General features: G+C 47.8%; 1 protein-coding gene across 4 annotated transcripts in view; it reads right to left on the reverse strand.

Annotated features, from left to right (window-relative positions):
- PARP4 (poly(ADP-ribose) polymerase family member 4) overlaps window positions 1-20,685 on the reverse strand; it is a 1,744,976-nt gene that overhangs the window by 880,622 nt on the left and 843,669 nt on the right. For all 4 annotated transcript variants that reach the window (XM_069202293.1, XM_069202292.1, XM_069202291.1 and 1 more), the window contains exon 26: window positions 14,400-14,570. In XM_069202293.1, coding sequence (XP_069058394.1) covers window positions 14,400-14,570 — 171 coding nt within the window. The remainder of the gene's footprint in view (window positions 1-14,399; window positions 14,571-20,685) is intronic.

Below are 20,685 nucleotides of genomic sequence, written 5' to 3' on the forward strand. Positions count from 1 at the left end.
CATGGGGCTGGAGTGATCTCTGAAGGAGATCCAGGAACCACCACTGTCTCGGCCACTCTGGTGCAATGAGGACCATTGTGGCTGATGTAATCGAGAGTTTGAGTAGGACTGCCGGGATCAGCGGAATTGGTGGAAAGGCATACAGAAATTTGTTGGACCAGTCTATCCACAGAGCATTCCCCAGCGATTCTGGGTGGTAAAACCTGGCGGCAAAGTCACGGCATTTCCTGTTTTCTTCTGTGGCGAATAGGTCGATAGAAGGTGTGCCCCACAAGCGGAAAATGTCTCGAGTGACGTCTTCGTTGAGCACCCACTCGTGGTTCTCTTCTAGAACCCTGCTGAGGGCATCCGCTTGCATGCTCTGAACCCCTGGAAGATGGGTTGCCACTATGTTCAATTTCCTGGCAAGGAGCCAGTGCCATATTGTCTGGGATTCCTGAGACAGGATTCTGGATCTGGTGCCCCCTGCTTGTTCAGGTAGAACATAGTGGTATGTCTGTCTGCACCAGCAAATTGTTGGCTGTGATTGAGGGTAGAAATGCCTTGAGAGCTAGGTGTACCGCTTGTAGCTCTAGGAGATTGTGTGTCCATCGCCCTTGTATTTGAAGGTGATCCATATGAGCTCCCCATCCGAGGAGAGAGGCATCTGTCACAATAGTCTGCGTTGGAGGCTGTGCCCAGAATGGCATCCCCTTTAGTAGATTGGTTGGAGAGCACCACCAAGTCAGAGATCTGATTGCATGGGTGGATAGACGAATTCGATCTTCCCAGCTCCCCGACAACTGATTCCATTCGTCCTCCAGGCATTCCTGAAGCGGACGCATGTGGAAGCGAGCGCTGGGTGTCAGATAAATGTAGGATGCCATGGATCCGAGAAGTGAGGAGACTGTTCGCACTGTTGGGTGTCCCATTGATCGGAGATCCCGACACTTCCGGAGAATATATAAGCGGCGTTCCTCCGAAGGACACACTTTTGCCTGTAGTGTGTCTATTGTAGCTCCTAAGTAATGTAACCTCTGGACAGGCACTGTCGTTGACTTTTGAAAGTTGATATGAAGACCTAGTTGGTACAGAAGGTTGCAGGTCATCTGGAAATGCAGTTTTGCTTCTGCATAAGTGGACGCTTTCATTAACCAGTCGTCGAGATACGGGTATATGAAAATGTGCTTTCTCCGGAGGTGAGCTGCCACCACCGCCATGCACTTGGAAAAGGTTCTGGGTGCAGACTTGAGACCGAATGGTAGGACCGTGTATTGGAAGTGATCTTGTGCTACCACAAACCTCAGGAATTTCTGATGTTTCTTCGCAATGGGGATGTGGAAATATGCATCGTGTAAATCCACTGAGCAAAGCCAGTCTCCTTGCTGAATCTGAGGATATATCTGGTGTAAGGATAGTATCCTGAACTTTTCCTTTCGGATCCATTTGTTGGCCAACTTGAGGTCTAGAATGGGCCTGAATTTGTTCTTGTCCTTTTTTGGGATGAGAAAGTATTTTGAGTAAATACCCTCCCCCCGTTGGCTGAGGGGAACCGATTCCACTGCTCTCTTTTCGAGGAGGATGGAAACTTCCGCCTTTAGGAGATCGAGGTGTGCAGTCAACGGTTTTGGCGGGATAGCCGGATGTGGTGTGGAAAACCTGAGACAATATCCATTCTGTACAATGTCTAAGACCCAAGCGTCTGTTGTAATTTTTTGCCACTCTACCAGGCAATTGGTGACGCTTCCCCCCACCGGAGTGGTTAACGAAGCTGGGGGGAGGAAATTCTCAGGGCTTTGAGGTGGTAGGCTGTCGGGTGCTCTGAGTGGACTGATGGGCTGATCGTCCCCTCTGTGCCTTTCGCTGGTGCTGGTAGGGTCGCTGGTACTGCTGGTGAGGCCTCGTAGGGGCCCATTGAGGGGCTTGAACCCTCTGCGTGGTATAGCTGTGATGGAAAGGACGGAAGGACCTACGTTGTTCTTTAGGTTTGTCCAATCCTACTGCCTTTAATGTGTCCACCTCCGCTTTCATCCTTGCCATTTCATCATCTGCGTGTGAACCGAATAATGTGGATTCCAAAAATGGCAGATTCATAATTCTTTGCTGCGTATCCGGTTTCAATGACGTGAGCCGCAGCCAGGAATGTCTTCTCAGATTCACACCGTGGCAGTAAGAATGTGCTGAAAGCAGAGACGCGTCCGCTGCCGCGCTTATGATTTGGTTGGAGACCATAGCCCCTTCTTTAGCTATTTCTAAAAAGTCCTCTTTGTGATCTCTTGGGAGATGTTCTGCGAACTGCAAGATGAAGTCCCACAAAGATCTATCATACCTGCCCAAAAGGGCTGTGGTGCTTGCCATTTTCATAGATGACGCAGAGGAACCGCAGACTTTACGGCCTGTTGAGTCCAATCGTTTACTCTCCTTATCTGGAGGAGAGGTGGAAGATGGAGAAGTTGCGTGAGCTTTGTGAGCCGCCAAAATAACTACTGAGTCCAGTGGCGGATCAGAGCGCCAAAAGACTGGATCTTGCTTCGGAGTGCGATACTTCTTCTGCAGCCTGGACCAGTGGTTCCCAACCTGTGGGCCGGGTACCCCTGAGGGTCCGCGAAGCCTCCTCAGAGGGTCCGCGGCTGCTTAGAATTTTTTAATAATATTAGATCCCAGCTATCAGTAATGACTCCTTGGGGTCCCCGTGTTCCAATAATGATTCAGTGGGGGTCCCCGGGCTCCAGTATTGATAAAATGGGGGTCCACAGAAGTCAAAAGGTTGGGAACCATTGGCCTGGACGGTGCAGGTCTTGTCATAGCCGGTGTTAGGAAAGCCTCTATAGCGGGCTCCAAGAGGCCAGGCACTAGGGGTAGCAATGGTCTGGCAGCGGTACGCTGTTGTAGGGTTTCGAAGATGACAGATGTAGATAGCGTAGGGGCAACCATCGGTATATTTAGTTTCGACGCACCTCGGACCAGTACGTCATGGAAGGTGTTAATGTCATCCACCGGTGAAGATCAAGGAGGAGGAGAGTCCAACAAAGTAGGTGAGAGTCTCTGGTGGAAGACCAAGACTCCCTCTCATGTTTCCTTGAACTTGATCTGCACCTAGATCTGCGGTGCGATCTTGATCTGGATGGGCCATGGCGTGAACGGTGGCGCGATGACGAGCGTGGTCTAGATGGTAGATTAACCGGTACTTGAGGTGCCAAAAGCGGTGCTGGTTGTGGCAACTCTGGGCCCATTGGCTGAGGCGACGTTACAGGTAGACCTGGAGGAGGAGAGACATGCGGAGAAGGACGAGAAGAAGGTGACGAAGGAAGCAGCACTACTGAGGAAGAACGTTCTGATGACGAATACATTCTCCGCCTCTTGTGGCTCCTTGACGTTGATGGTCTTCTCAACGTCGACCTCCCTCTTCGTCTCGACATTGACGCTGTGCGGGGTGTCGACCCATGACGTCTACGTCGACCTCTCGACGTCGACTCTGACGATCTGCTTCTTGGCGTTGTGCACCTTGGGGTCTTCGTCATCGCACAGTGCCTCGACGTCGACTGGTGACTTCTATATGACGTCGAACCGGACTTCGACGGCGAACATGTCAGACCCGTACCTCCTCTCGACGTCGACCTTCCCGACGTTGACCGGGTCTGATGTCATTTTCGCCCTGAAGAGCGTCTCTCAGACCTTCCACGACCACTGGAGGCTGAGGTATGAGCCCTGGTGGAAGGCTGACCTTCCCCTCGCTCAGAGGTCCCACTGGTTCCTTGGCGTCTTCTCTCTGCTCTCCCTTGAAGGCGAATTTTCACTCTGTCACGTAAAGTGCACCTGGAGAACGTCTTGCAGATGTTGCAGGAGGCAGGAATATGTGATGAAGGCAGACAAATAATACAGACCTCATGAGGGTCTGTTTTGGCCTTCTTTCTGCCACATCTTGAGCACTTGGCAAACAAGGAAGGCATTTTGAGTAAAAAAGCCTTAAACTTCTTTCAGAAAACTTCAAAAACTAGTAGAGAAATATAAAAGACATCAAATGAAGCCTTTTTTCTCAAAGTTTCTCTATCTTTTTGAAGGAAAAAACCTAAAAAGGTCGAGTTCAATGCTCCAGGGTCCTGTCAGCAGGTGCCGGAAAAAAGAACTAAGGTAACAGCCTCTCTCTAAGCATGATGGCATACTGGAGGGCTGGCTGTTCTTAAAGGCACAATACCCTTTTATTTATTACTAATGGAAGCCTATGGGCTCCACTGCTCCACACTCCTTCTTAGGGGTTTTTGTGTAATAAAAGAGGTTTTTGAAAGTATGTTGTCTGAAAAATGGCTTTCATTTGTCTAGCATTTTAATGCTTTTATTTAAAGGACAATCTGAATGAAGAAGCTTGAGCCCTTCCTATAGGCTGCATAGGAACATTCTTAAGTGTCTTGGCAGGCCTTTCTGAAGTAAGGCGAACAGGGACACTAAAGAAGTTATATTGGAAAAAGTGCTCTGGGGTCCCCGCAGGCGGGCGGGGAATTATTCTACGCTTATGACTATACATGGAAATCCCCTATGAGAGAAAGATATATTTGACTGACTGACTGACTGACCACCGGCAGAATTCCTGAATTCTGCATGCCCACCTTCCAGCTTATATGTTAAAGATGATCCCCGTCAACTAAAGAGTGGTGGCCTTTCACAAGTATTAATTCTATTCTGTTCTGCTTTGTGAGGAGGACCGGGGCAGGAAAACCTTTACTGGAACACTGTCGCTTTTATCTCTGGAGACGAGATGATCCATCCAGAATGGCAGTGTACTTAGAGAAACTCTAAACTATGTGAATGTTGGTCTTTTTCCCTTAATCAGAATTTGAGACGTTTGTTATGCCTCAGGCATATATGAGATAATAGTCAAAGAAATGCTGGACATTGACAGCTTTACATTTCAAAATGTTGTGTAGATATTCTCCCCAATTATCAGCAGATCAAAGGCTTTCCCTTGTTTCAAAGGATAAATTAGATGTATGAAGACCAGCCTGCAGCTGAACAAACACAATGCTACCTCTTCTTCTGATGTCCAATTAAGGATATTGTTAAATAAGGCTTAACCATATTCTTTTGGATGAGTTTATGTAAACACTGTCTGACCTTGAGGCCTGTGATTTTAGCAATGGAGACAGAAACATATTTCTGGTACAACGTGATGGTGAACATTTCAGCCATTTTCACTTCAATATTGTTTGCAGTGCTGCACCTGAAATAGAGAACCACCATTAAGGTCCTTCAACTATCTGTTATTGGTGTTATCATGGTCAACAACAGGCTGAACTGGATGGAGAGATTGGGGTGTTAATGTCTCTGGGCAATGGGCAGATGTGTACTTGGTCTGAAGACACTGGACCAGGTGGAGACAAACACTGTGGTTGGATGTAGGTGATCACCTTCTTACAACAACTCAAGATTAATTATTACTGTTTGTTTAATTGTAATTATTTGCTACAAAGTGAACTTAGTACCATGCAGAAGTGGAATGCTTTACTTACAGAAAAACACAATGTATACTATATGAAGACCAGTGGATAAAGTTCTGTTGAAATAAGGTTACAGAAAACAGAACTGGCGGGGAAAGGGTGGGCTAAAGACAACAACTGGAATATATTTTTTTACCATATCAAAAGTATTTTCACATTACATTACACATATATACATCTTGTGGCACAAGGTGGACAGTTTGCACAGAAGAACAAATTACCGGCCTTAGGTATTGCTCTTTCTGGTGGATTCTCTATATAACCACAGATTTCTCTCAGCCATCCCAAGTCCCCATTCTTTGGTATGGTCTCTTCCACCTAAAAAATATCCCATTCTAGGAATAAGCACAGTGGCTTGTTCAATTTGCTCAAGGGTGGTGTCTGCATGTGGACGAATTCCTGAAAGAAATTGACGTCACCCAACCTGGGTGTCACATATGTGTGCCTTCACTTGCCACTTTTGGAGCAGAATGACTTCAATGCAGTGTCAGAAAGTGCCATTTACCGGCGCGCAGAACCACTGCCTTTGAGTTTTCTGGGTCAAGACTAGCGCCTGTGGGATAGTCACAAGGTGAGGAATCTAAGGTTAGAAAAATCCATCAGAATCACATATTTCTTTTGGTACAGTGCCTCTGTTCAAGAATGAGGAAAAGTATTCAAAATGCAGGCATAGTAGAGCACAAAAGAGGGACACCCCAGAAAAATGGGCTTCAGAAATTTTTGTTCACGGATGGACAGATATTTGCATGCCAAAGACTTTATGGTTGGCAGGAGCAAAATGTGAGTCGGTGACACAACTAGAAATGTTTTAAGTAAGAAGAGGCAGGTGTGGAACTGGGAATCTACTTAACATGATAAAAAGAGGTCCCCTTATCTACAGAGGCATTAAGAGAGGAGTGTAGAATTAGGTGAAGTGATTCTTTCCTGGCACCACTTATAAACTGTTGGAAGGTAAGGGTACTCTTGTGACTGTTGCGCAAAAGGGATATTGAGACCTATATCCTTTGAGGTCTTCATATTCCTTTCAAGAACCTCCAACATTGGAGACTTGGCTCAGAAATGGGATCCGGGGACTGTGGAAGGTGATAACTTTTTCCAAGAAATATAAAAGGCTCTAGCCATTTTAATGCCTTTCCAAACCATTTCCTTAATGGAAATGAGTACTTAAGCCTCAACATACCAGTTTTTTAGGGCCTGGCCTGAAGATGTCTTTTGTGTTTCCAGCCACAAAGACTTTCAAATTCTTTTTGAGTGATAGAATATTTACTCAATGATTTTTAATCTTTAATTGTATGATAAGGCTTTGAAAGCCTGTCTTGTACTTCTGTTATAGAAATATAACAAAAAGCATTGACACATCTGATAGGTGTGGCTTTTGTGACGTGCATGCACACAAAGGTACACAGCATACAGTTAAATACTCACACACATACATGGACTAACAAAAATACACATATAGGCACCTGTGTACACAATCCAAGAAAAGATGTACAGGCCCCTACTATACAGAGGTCAAGTAAAGGCACAGTTGTACCTTAGTTTCAAACCATGTTGTTATTTGCTGCAGAACTTCGGTCAGGGTCATAAGCAAAACATGACAGTGACTGGAAAATAAGAGACATCTGTATTCGTAGTCTACGATGCAGATTTAAGCATGCTACTTTTAATGCTAGGGTTTCTTCAAAATGCATGTTTCAAAGGGTTTCAGAACAAAAAACAATTAATGCTGGTGAATCTCAATGTCAATGCTTGTGTAAAAGGTGCCCTTAGCTACACATTCTGTGTCAAAGTTTATAATTCAAATTAACAAACTACTAAGGATTTTAAGTTAACTAAGCTTTTTATGGATCAAATCTATTTATTGATATTTTGGATGTAAGAAACAAATTACACAGCTGTGCGCCTACAACCTCATCGGCCGGCAGCGTTGATGGTCCACCTTTCAATCTGTCTAATAAGGGTTCAGACAGAAGTGCCGCTATAGCGCAAGCTTATGTGCATTATTGCCATACAATCGACAGTCAACAATGAACAAGAACTATTAGCGAAGAAAGGAAGAAAAAAGAAAAGAAAAAAAAAAAGAACAATAAGAAACGAGATAAAGCAACGTAGCTCTCCACAGTCATCACACGGCATTTTCTCCACCCTTCGCCCCCAAGGGCGACCAGCCCTGCTGCCTGCCAGGGCCCAGGATCCAGAGCCCACCCTGAGGAGTTTGGCTGCCCATGCGAGGCTCACGCTTCTTGCAGCTGTCGCAGGGTCTTTAAGTATGTAGGGCAGGTAAGTTCATTGAATTCAGTTGACAGAATCTGTATAAAGGGTCTCCACAATGTGGCCATTTCTTCTGGTTTCTGGCTGGCCACCAACAATAGTTTCTCCATCGCTAGGATGAACCAGAGTTTATGGAGCCATGAAGTGTAGCTCGGAACATCGTCCGTGCCCCACAGGGCTAGAATCATCTGATGTGCCGCGTTGAGGACAAGGGCAATCTGCCCTCCCCTCAAGGAGCGGAGTGGAAAGGTGAGAGGGTTGGGCAGGCCCCGAATGGTATACGTTGGGAGCCTGGGATCTCTGTGTGGAACACTCGATTTCATTAGGATGCTACTCCAATATCTTTTCAGCTTAGGACAGTGCCACAGCAAGTGAATGAGTGTGCCAGTGGTTCCACACCCCCTCCAGCAAAGCCCAGATTTAGTGGGATCTCACGCGTGTATTCTCGCAGGGGTATAGTACCAGTATGTTGCTATCTTATAGGGTGTTTCGGCCCCTGGTATGTTGTGAGCTGTGTGGTGTGCCCTGAAGTGTATTCCTTCCCACTCCTCCTCTGTCAGGTCTCTCTCCACCTTGCCCTCCCACCTTTTCTTCCCTTTAGTTTTAGAGGATGGTGTGGCTACTTGGAGCTGCTTATAGAGTTCAGAGATCAGCCGCTGTAGGAAATTAAGAAATAGTGTGCACAGAGTCCAAGGGTTCCCATTAGAGGTAAGATACTGGCAAAAAGAGAGAATTCTAATACCCTATTTTGTGGTAGTGTGGTCGAGCAATAGGCTTATCAGAGGGTAGTGTTAAGCATTTGTTGTACACACACAGACAATAAATGAGGAACACACACTCAAAGACAAATTCCAGGCCAATAGGCTTTTATATAGAAATATATATATTCCTAGTTTTTTTTTTTTAAAACACAGGTTCAAGGTTTACAAACAATACTTTAAATGAAAGGTATTTCACTCAGGTATTCTAGGAACTTTGAATAATCACAATAACATGTACAGTTTTGACAAAAATGGCAAAAAGCTATTTTAAAAGTGGACACAGTGCAAAAATCAACAGTTCCTGCGGGAGGTAAGTAATTGTTAAATTCACAGGTAAGTAAAACACTGACAGGGTTCAAAGTTGGGTCCAAGGTAGCCCACCGTTGGGGGTTCAAGGCAACCCCAAAGTTACCACATCAGCAGCTCAGGGCCAGTCAGGTGCAGAGGTCAAAGTGGTGCCCAAAACACATAGGCTTCAATGGAAACAGGGGTGCCCCGGTCCCAGTCTTCCAGCAGGTAAGTACCCGCGTCCTCGGAGGACAGACCAGGGGGGTTTTGTAGGGCACTGGGGGGGGGGGGGGGGGGAGGGGGGGGGGGTTTGTGGGGGGACACAAGCAGGCACAGAAAGTACAGCCTCAGCGGCACAGGGGCGGCCGGGTGCAGAGTGCAAACAGGCGTCGGGTTTCGGACAGGAATCAATGGGGAGACCCGGGGGTCTCTTCAACGATGCAGGCAGGCACAGGGGGGTCTCCTCAGGCTATCCACCACCTGGGCTAGGCAGAGGGTGGTCACCTGGGGGTCGCACCTGCAAAGGAGTTTCGTTCCTTCAGGTCCTGGGGGCTGCGGGTGCAGTGCTGGTTCCAGGCGTGGGGTTCCTTGAAGCAGGCAGTCGGGTTCAGGGAGAGCCTCTGGATTTCCTCTGCAGGCGTCACTGTGGGGGCTCAACTCTGAATACTCACGGGCTTACAGTCGCTGGGGAGTCCTCCCTGTACTGTTAGTTTTCTGCAGGCCTAGCCGGGGGCGTCGGTGCAGAATGAAAAGTCTTGTGCTTCCGGCGGGAAACGTGTGGTCTTTAAAAGTTGCTTCTTTGTTGCTGATAGTTGCAGTTTCTTGAACAGGGACGCTGTTCTCAGAAGCTTCTTTGTCCTTTATATGCAGGGCAGTCCTCTGAGGCTTCAGAGGTCGCTGGACCCTGTTGGATGCGTCGCTGTTGCAGTTTTCTTCGAAGTAGGGAGACAGGCCGATGGGGCTGGGGCCAAATCAGTTGTTGTCTACGTCTTCACTGCAGGGCTTCAGGTAAGCAGTCCTTCTTCTTCTTTAGGTTGCAGGAATCTATCTTCCTCGGTTCTGGGAGCCCCTAAATACTCAATTTAGGGGTGTGTTTAGGTCTGGGAGGGCAGTAGCCAATGGCTACTGGCCCTGAGGGTGGCTACACCCTCTTTGTGCCTCCTCCCTGTGGGGAGGGGGGGCACATCCCTAATCCTATTGGGGAAATCCTCCACTCTCAAGATGGAGGATTTCTAAAAGCAGGAGTCACCTCAGCTCAGGACACCTTAGGGGCTGTTCTGACTGGGGAGTGACTCCTCCTTGTTTTCCTCATTATCTCCTCCAGTCTTGCCACCAAAAGTGGGGGCAGTGGCCGGAGGGGTGGGCATCTCCACTAGCTGGGATGGTCTGTGGCGGTGTAACAAAGGGGGTGAGCCTTTGAGGCTCACCGTCACGTGTTATAGTTCCTGCAGGGTGAGGTGAGAAGCACCTCCACCCAGTACAGGCTTTGTTCCTTCCAGAGTCACAAAGGCACTCTCCCCATGTGGCCAGCAACATGTCTGGTGTGTGGCAAGCTGGCAAAAACTAGTCAGCCCACAGTGGAAGTCTGGTATGTTTTCAGGGGGCATCTCTAAGATGCCCTCTGGGTGTATTTCACAATAAAGTGTACACTGGCATCAGTGTGCATTTACTGTGCTGAGAAGTTTGATACCAAACTTCCCAGATGTCAGTGTAGCCATTATGGAACTGTGGAGTTTGTGTTTGACAGACTCCCAGACCATATACTCTTATGGCTACCCTGCACTTACAATGTCTAAGGTTTTGCTTAGACACTGTAGGGGCATAGTGCTCATGCACTTATGCCCTCACCTGTGGTATAGTGCACCCTGCCTTAGGGCTGTAAGGCCTGCTAGAGGGGTGACTTACCTAGGCCACAGGCAGTGTGAGGTTGGCATGGCACTCTGAGGGGAGTGCCATGTCGACTTAGTCATTTTCTCCCCACCAGCACACACAAGCTGGCAAGCAGTGTGCATGTGCTGAGTGAGGGGTCCCCAGGGTGGCATAATCCATGCTGCAGCCCATAGAGATCTTCCCTAGCATCAGGGCCCTTGGTACCAGGGGTACCAGTTACAAGGCACTTACCTGCGTGCCAGGGTTGTGCCAATTGTGGAGACAGAGGTACAATTTAGGGAAAGAACACTGGTGCTGGGGCCTGGTTAGCAGGGTCCCAGCACACTTTCAAATCATAACTTAGCATCAGAAAAGGCAAAAAGTCAGGGGCTAACCATGCCAAGAAGGCATTTCCTTACACCATCATTGTATTAGGTGCTTGCACGTAGCTCTGGCCCACAGGGCTCTTCTTACCCCAGCACTGGCGTTTCTGTGGGTGGACTTTGAAAAGGCGTTTGACACAGTAGATTGGTTGTACCTATGCTGTGTCCTTGCGAGGATGGGGCTAGGGCCACGGTTCCGTGCTTTAGTGGGCCTCCTTTATTCTACCCCGTCAGCCCGGGTGCAAGATAATGGGGCGGTGTCAGATCGGTTCCCCATTCATAGGGGGACCCGCCAGGGTTGTCCCCTCTCCCGCTCCTCTTCAGTCTGGCGATGGAGCTGCTGGCGAAACTAATTTGGGAGGACGCCCTGGTTGAGGGATGGTCATGGCCCACCGGGAGGGAGGACCGCATCACGTTGTATGCGGACAATGTCCTTTTGTACCTGGCTAACCCGGCCAGCAGTGGTCCCAGGGTGATGCAGCTTCTGGGGCTGTTCGCAGAGGCATCAGGTCTAGTGGTTAATCCTAGTAAATCTTTATTGATCCCGCTTAACCACTCTAGGGATTGTTATGACTGGCAGCACAGCATTCCTATTAAATGAAACAGTTTCCGGTACTTGGGGATCCATATAGCTCTGTTGCAGGAGTTGGCAGGGGCTTTGAATGTCAAGCCTCTGGTCAGGCGGGTCAGGGAAGACCTCCAGAGATGGAGATCCCTTCCGCTCAATCGGCGCGGATCGCGCTTTATAAGATAATGGTACTCCCCGGTTCCTTTACTTACTTCAAAATGAACCCAGACGATGGTTCGCCGATATGGATGCAGCGGCACAACAGTTTTTGTGGCACGGGTCCCGTCCGCGCTTGACGCTTTGGGTCTGTCAGCGGGATGTCTACGAGGGTGGAACGGGGATGTCCAACCTTCACCTTTATCACTTGGCGATGCACGTGTTGGTAATTAACGACTGGCTGGGGGGTGGATGGTCGGACCCCGCCTATCAGCTGGAGCTCCTGTCCATCGGTTTATCTGACTTGTTCGGGATGCTCTACGGGGCCCCTGAGTCCCGTGGGATTCCCGAGGTGACAAGGGTGGTGCTTATAGGGTGGAGGGCGGCACAGCACGCGTCGGGTGATGGCATCGGCTTACTCAACAAACCCCATTGTAGCAGGGTGCATGGCTAAGGGAGATCTCGGCGCTCTGGGGGCTCCATAGGTGGGATCTTATCGGAATATCGTCACTCAGAGACATCTGGGCGGGCACACACATGCGGTCCTTCCAGGAACTACAACAGCATTTCTCGCTCAGTCAGACCCAGTTCCATAAATACTTGCAGCTCCGTCATGCCCTTCAGGTGCACCTTCAGGCATGGTCGGTTCTCCCAGAATTCAGTCCTGTGGAAACAAAGACACTTATGAGATACCTCGGCAAAGGCAGGGGTTTCGCATCTATACTGCATGTTGACCACTAATATATCGCAGCCACTTGACAAACTTCGTGCCAGATGGGAGCATTGGGTGGGTCCGAGACTGAGGAGGACCGGAGAGACGCCCTGATGGCTCCAAGACTGTTGACTATGTCCTCACGACTGAGATTGGTGCAGACTTATTTACTTCATGCAGCATATCTCTCACCTGGAAGGCTGTACGAGGCCGGCCTTAGGCAGCAAGCAGAGTGCCCACGGTGCGTGTACCCGTCGGCAGAATTTTTTCATATGGTGTGGACATGCCCCGATATTGTTGACTACTAGCACGCAGTGTTAGCGGAGGTGTCCAGGGTTTTGCGGGAGGAGATAGAGCCCACCCCCATACCTGCCCTGCTGGGGGTTCTCGAGGGAGTGGGCTCCAGCAGGGCAGAGCGCACTTTTGTAGGAATGGCTTGTTTGGTGGCCAAAAGGGACATAGCCTCAGGCTGGAGAGCAGAGTCGGCCCCTGCGCTGGCCTTGGTCGTAAAATTGTGGAAACACGCTAAGATGTCAGGGGGGCGCGCTCCAGCGCCCCCCGGCCAGCCCACTCTGTGGACCCGGTCCAATGTGATCTCTTGCTTGCTTTCTGGGCCTAGGAGTGAGCGAAACAAAGCCATAACATACTCTCTGATGTCGTCTCCCTCAGCCCCACGAGGAGCCCTTCTAATGCGAATATTATGGCATTTAGAGCGATTTTCCAAGTCCTCGGTCGCGATCTGCAATTGCTCCAGTTGTTCGCGCAGGCGGATAATCTCCTGTTGAAGTTGTTCGACTTCATCACCTCTGGAGATCTCGCCGTTCTCTATACTGGACACTTCTTGCCCCAGTGAGGTGATATCAGCGCGTAGTTCCCACATCTCTCAGGAGATATCCTTTCAGAGCTCTTGAAGATCCGTCCTCAGAGAGTTAAACAAGGAGGTGAGGAAGCCCTTCGTGGCCGGGGCCGCCTCGTCGTTCTCCACATCTCCCTTTTCTGCAAGCCCCTGTGTCTGGGCGGCAGCGTCGGCGTATCTGCCCGGCGATGGGTGAGATCTCGTCAGCATCTCCCTCACAGACTGACCCTTCTTGGATTTGGTGGATGCCATCGCCCCTTAGATCTCTTGGTAAGGCACTCACTCTGACTACCGCATGAGGGCATCCCCCCCCCAGTACTGCACGCTGCTGCAGGCCGACCAGTCCAGACGAGCCCTTCTCTCCCACTGTGATGAACTCCCCACTTCCTGGGGCCACGGGCCAGCCGCTTCAAAAAGGGGCAGGATGACCCAGCTTCCCCTGTCCCTTCTCTCTAGGATGGGCCCACACCCGGGACCGTCAGGCTCTCCAAGGGCCGGGGGGCCAGACCCGCGCTATCCTGCCACCCGCTGCCTACTCCACCCACCGCCCGTTACCTCCGCGGCCAGGTAAGTGCCACCGAACTCTGGTCCTCGGGCTGCTCCTCACCGCCGCCGCCGGGCCCAATTTTTCCCATCAGTGCCTCGCCCTGCTGCGTGGGGGCTGGAGGCTCGGCCCGGCAGTCGGTGCCGACCACGTGTGTCTCGGGCCCCTCCGGCGGCCTGATCAAGCGCGGCTCCTCCGCCGGCTTCGCCCCAGTGTCAGAGCGCACGCTCGGTCCCCCGGGTCCTGACAGCGCCCCAGCGCACCCAAGGGCGAGCAAAACGAGGGGGCCGGGGCCGCTACGCTGTTTCTTCAGGCCCGGGCGGCGGAGCGTTCCGAGATGCATCCGCTCACGCCACCATCTTGGCCACGCCCCTAACTAAGCTTTTTAATGTAAAGATACACTCAAATGTTCCTATACCTTTACTTTTTTATCCACAGATCAGGTTGTTGAAGTTTTGGAAATTATGTGTTGTGAGGGTGGCCACTCTGTTCTATCAAAATAATTGTTGAGATTTCCTACCTGAGTACAATGTGGAACAAATCCATAAACCAGAACTCTCTCCGAACTAAATATAGACTGGATCTCAGCAGGGGCCTGTATTGGCTCTGGTGCGTTCTGATTAAATTGTTGCCATTTTACAGACACTGAATTGCATCCTTCTGATTCCATTCTTGAGATCTGGTCACAAACCTATTTTGGACAAAATTTAAGAAAGTTATATTAACAATAAATCATAAAGATAAACAAAATTTTGAAAACAGGAACTTTAACATGAATTAATGTTAGTAGGTATGATGTGATAGAAATCAATTAGAGTATCCTACTTGCAGAACAGTACACCAGTCTTTAGGGTAGGATCTGCAAAGTCTTTATGTTGGCACTGACCTCTCCATTGCAGAGCATTTTAAGTGAGGGTTCAAATAACACACATAATCCAATCACCATACTAAAAAGGAGCCAATGATTTGCTTCCAATGAAGAAAATGTTCAGGATACAGAGAGTTAAACTCCCCATTAAATTAGGCTGTTTCCCGTTGTGGGCCTTCCTGTAATAAATCAGTGTTTGAGCATGTCAGTTCAAGTGGGAATTGGAACAAGACACCTGAAAAATGCTTAGAATACACTGGGTTGCCAAATGAAGCCAATGACTGAAGATATGGAATCTTGGTGGTGGTCCATAATTAGTTGGCAGCTCTACTCGAAATGAGACTGGAGGTGTTATCAACATGTCATGTCTGATGAATTTCCTCCAGGAGTTCCAATTTCATACATGTGCAATACAGAATTAGGGCCTCATTACACAATGGCGGTCGGACCGCCGCAGACAGGGCGGTCTGACTGCCCCATTATGACTGTGGCAGTCAAAACACCTGCAGCCTGGCGGTCCCAACGGTAGTAATCCGCCAGGGTAGCGATGCAAGCAGCTCTGCCCTGGGAATGACGAGTCCCCATCTGCCAGCTTTTCAATGGCAGTAAACACCGCCATGGAAAGGCCGGAGGAATGGGGGTGTTGGGGAGCACCTGGGGGCCCCTGCACTACCCATGCACTTGGCAGTGCAGGATCCCCCATGCACAGCCCCATCACGCATTTCACTGCCTAAATTACAGGCGGTGAAGTGCGCGACGGGTGCTACTGCACCTGACACACCACAACATTGCCGCCGGCTCACTTATGAGCTGGCGTCAATGTTGTGGTGAGTGTTCCGCTGGACCAGTGGAACACTCCTAATATGGCAGCCAAAAGGCCTCCTTTACTGGTGGTCTTTTGACTGCAGCCGCTTCGGCGGTCCTGTGAAAGGACCGCTGAAGTCGTAATGAGGCCCATAGTCTTTAGTTTGTTTCATGGAAGTGGGAATATATTTACTATTTAAAATAAATCTTGGAGTATAATTTGGTTTTAATGCGAATAAGCTGCAGTAGAAATCACACTGCAATCATAGATCAACAATAGATAAATGTTTCAGACAAAAATAAAAGTAGATAAACAAGCAGGCCTATGGTAACTACTGTAGAATGTTGTGTCATTGTTACAAAATAAGCTAGTGACATGCATGGATAATGTCTACTCGTTTATGATACACTCATCATGGGTATGACAGTAAACCAGACACAAATAGTGTGATATTCACAGATTTCACTCAAAGTGAGTTTGCATCCAAGGTTTTTGCAAGGGCTATTCCCTACGGAGGAATCCGTGCAGAAAAAACAATGTGTTCATGAGAATTCTGTGCAGTAAAACCAGTTGCAAAGTTACTTCTCTAAGCTACTCCTCATTTCCTGGGGAAAACGTTGGAACTTGGCACAAGAATCATCTGGGAAATTCACAATTAATATCCAGTAACAGTATTTGCCTGTGTGTGTGTGTGTGTGGGGGGGGGGGTTATATCAAATTCTACAACTGAACTTGTAATGAGGCTGATGATTTTAATTGCCCATTTACTTTAAAATTCAACAGATTTTACAAGTTTAAAGTTTATGGAAGCCTGGTTAGCTACTTGAACATTTAATAAAAGAAAACAGAAAAATCTATTCAAAGAATAGATTACATTTTATATAAATATGATACACATATGATTTATCCAGGGACTGAAGCTGCTCTTCGAAAATGGTCAAACATCTAATAACAAATGTTTTTAAAAAACTATTTTAATCTACAATGAAAATTCACAGTAGGATCTGCTTAGCAATGGGCATTATGTTTAGATGCCGGGAGGCTAACATGATTCTTAATTCCAAAATTCAAATGGCAGGTCAAGACATAAGCATCTTGGACTGGGCCTCTTCATAAAACACACTGTTTTAGGACTTTTCTTATTCAATTGAGTGTATTCCATAGCTAGCACCAGCCTGAAGAGATCCCTTTTCAAACCACATCTCTCTATGGCGTCTAACCCCACAGCAGTTCTTCATAACCACAAGCATCAACATCAGATGGGAAGCCAATTTTTAGCTCCATTATCACTTGGCACCCAAAGAAACCTACTAATCACTGATGATTTATGAAAAGTAGAGGTCTGGAATGTTATGACATTGTAAAATTAGTGTTAAAAATGTAGTATACATATTTGTATTCTGTAAAACATGAATGTCCTTGCGGCAGCGTTTTCACTTGGATCATGATTGGTACGAAGGGGAAGCATTCAGTCTACCACACGGCTGTGGCTATCAGAAGGGGAAGTGATGTTGACACGCAGAGAACCCCATTATGTACTACAGAATTCAAGGGGACTGCAAATATTTGGAAAGAAGCATCTGCTCCCAGTGCCATTCAGGTTGCTGTAGGAAAAAATGCCACCGTAGCCCCACAATGGAGGCGTAATCCACTTAGTTTTTTTTTAAACCATTATTATTACTGTACACAAGTATAATTTCATACAATAAAGCAATCTGAGGATATGAGCTATAAAATCATTTGCACATTGTTCTCTGTTATATCATCCAAAGCTCCCATTACATTGACAGGATAATCAGTCATGTTACATCCCACAATAACGTCACGTCCACTTGTGAAACTAAGTTGTGACACACCTACTTTGTCCTCCTGATATTAGTGTATTCATTCTGGGCAGGCCTGATCCCAGGGTCAGCATTTAAACAGTGCAATGAAATTCCAGCTAGCTCAAATCACAGTCTGAATTGTGTATATTCTGGCAGTGACGTGGATCATATGAGATAAAGACAGAGAAAGTGGGACCTCGACGGGAGGGGAGGTAGAGAGGGCCTCGTGTTTCTTCCTGTGAGTTATTGGGTGTGTCTGTGTGGGGGTGTAGGTCATTAAGCATTGTTTCTCAGGCTGTGGCTATGGGGTACTTCAGTAATCCACTCATCTCTTCCAGCTGCAAGGCCACCGCCTCCGCCCACCCCATTTAAGTTTTGCTGCCCGCAAGTGTGCAATGGTGGGTAATGTCGGGGATTTCCAGTGCATCGTAATGAGCCTACAGGCTAGAAGTAGAGGCCCAGCAGTGCCCCTTCCATCATGTGCAGGACTGTGCGATCTGAGACTCGTTCTATTTCAGCTATCATCCGGGTCCAGTACTCTTCCACAACCAGGCAGGTCCCAAACACATGTATGATATTTGCTTCCGATTGTTGACATCGTGGACATTCGGAATGGAAGCCAAATATTCGGGAAAGAAATGGCAGGTGTAAAATACGCTCTGTGTAAACTATTATGCTGGATATACTGGAACTGTGCATTCAAGGATACTTTATGAGGGTACTCGGTGATCTTTGCCCAATCCTTCATGGCAATCTCCCTACCCAAGTTGACATTCCATTCCCTGCAAGTCGTGGCGGGCGGGTCCTTCACAGTCTGTGCGAATGCCTGGGCAAGCCATGTTATCAGTTTACACCATTCGCCCATAGTATATAATAGATGGACAACTGGATGGGAGTCTGGTTCTGTGTCTATGATGCCCCAGAGGCAAACCATCTCCACCACGAGATGAGTGTGCACTAGGATGTGCCCTACAGGCAGGTGAATTGTTTCTCGAAGCTGCTCGTAGATCAGCAGTGAGCCTTCCCAGAAAAGAGTTCCCAGTGTGTCCACTCCCGCCTCCGTCCATGTATGCATTCCTGCTTCTCCTACCATATAAGTGAAGCTGGAAATCAACTTCTAATGGGATTGCCGGCAAGTAAAGTGGCATATGTGGCATCAGCTTCAAGCTATGGTGATAACTATTAAGTGCGATCTTTAATTGGTCATTCGCTGTATGTGGGGGGGCTGGGCAAGGGGGGAATCGCAATGCGCTTCTCAGCTCCAACACCCCCTCCCACCAGGTCCAGTGGAGAAAACTCCTCAGTATGACAGCCCACCAGCCAAAATGTGGGCCACTGCAATTGTGCAGCCAGATATTATTCAAAATTAGGGATGCCTAGCCACCCTTTTTCTGTAGGGAATTGAAGTTTCCAAAGTGTCACCCTACTGCGCTCTTGTTCCAAATAAAGGACCGTAGAGAAGAGTGTAGGGCATGAAAGGTGGACCTGGGGATGTTAACCGGAAGGTTTTGTAAGAAGTACAGCAGTCAAAGGACTACCACCATTTTCACAAGCAACACTCTACCCTGGACTGTGAGCGGAAGTGTATTTCAGAAGGCCATCTGAGGCTTCAGTGCCGTTTCTGCTTTCCTAAAATTGCCACCAAGAAGATCTAACTTATTGTGATACATATTAATGCCTAGATCAGATCATTGTGTATGGTCGCCCTGGTACCCACTACCACCCAGATAAAATGACCTCTTAACACCACCTTCATCGCCTCCCAGTCCGTGAGCTTGAAGGAGGATGTGCCCCAATTCTCAGCAACGTAGTGTGTTTGTATTTTTTCTGTCTCAGCATGTAGTGCCTGATCTCAAGTACGGCTGGTTGCATTTGCCAAGAGGGAACTGGCGGTCTATCATCACCCCACTCTAACTGCATCTGCAGCGGATTATGTTCTGAAAAAGTCTTTCCCAAATACTCCGCCCCCATCACCCGGAGTTGAGTCATGGGGTTGCACAAGATTCTGTCCAGTCTAACGAGTAGGTCATGCACTACTGAGTAATATGAGTAGTCTGTCAACATTACTACAGAAAGGTGGTTGATGCTAAACATTGCACATCTGAAACAAGACGTTCCAAAATAATATATTGTATGTACAGTAATGCACTAGGTGCAAACCTGGTATGGAAACCCAGCCACCAAGGGTTTCAAAAACACACAAGAAAAAAGGCGGAACACATAGAATGAACCGCCTATGTCAAGTGCTGTAAGTACAATATGCATAAACAAGAAAAAACCAGGGCACTCCAAACATAAGTCCAAGATGAGTACAGTTACAGAAAAATAATGTTTAATCCTTTATACTGAGTGAAAACGAAATAATACTAAAAAATCATCATGTCCATATACAAGAGCATGGCATATGAGAAATCAGAAAAAACAGCCAACACGTGTTTCGTCCTCTCTGACTTTTTCAAGGCTTAGAGAATGAGGTTATAAAATTGAGGTCTAAAGTGTAGCTACACTTTACCACGGCAGCGTTATCATGCGCTGCGTGGGATCGAGGATACCCGTTTCTGTTTTTCCCGTACGCTGGAACAGAACACTACAGGCTGGGTCCATTTAGACCTCAATTTTACTGTGTTATCCTCGTATTTCAGATACGCGTACTGGGTACAGTTTACTCAATCTGGAAATCTCCCTTCTCTCTATCATAAGAGTTCTCCAGACTAGTCTGCTGGATTATTCCATCATTTTTGGTTTCTCCCCTAGATGTAGTACCATTTCCAAGTGGTTAACAGTATGTATTGTTGAACAGGTTTTTATAACCTCATTCTCTAAGCCTTGAAAAAGTCTGAGAGGACGAAACACGTGTTGGCTGTTTTTTCTGATTCCTCATATGCCGTGCTCTTGTATATGGACATGATGATTTTTTTGTATTATTTCGTTTTCACTCAGTATAAAGGATTAAAAATTATTTTTCTGTAACTGTACTCATCTTGGACTTATGTTTGGAGTGCCCTGGTTTGCTCTTGTTTATGCAATATGAGTAGTCTATCTCAGCTGGGTATCAAGTCCTCCAGCTGTCTAACAAGGGTCAATGTTTGAGCCACTGAGAAAAAAGCACTGCTGCTGTCTCAACTGGGGAGTCGGGCAATGGAGGGTGTGATCGGCCAAGTCGTGTGTCAATGTAGGAGGCTGGCCTGGCTTATAGTGGGTACCTCGTGGTACTTACACCTTGTGCCAGGTCCAGTTATCCCTTATTAGTAGATTAGTAGTGTTCTAGCAGCTTAGGCTGATAGAGGTAGCTATAGCAGAGCAGCTT

The sequence above is a fragment of the Pleurodeles waltl genome, chromosome 8 (genome assembly GCF_031143425.1).
Source record: "Pleurodeles waltl isolate 20211129_DDA chromosome 8, aPleWal1.hap1.20221129, whole genome shotgun sequence".
Classification (NCBI taxonomy): Eukaryota; Metazoa; Chordata; class Amphibia; order Caudata; family Salamandridae; genus Pleurodeles; species Pleurodeles waltl.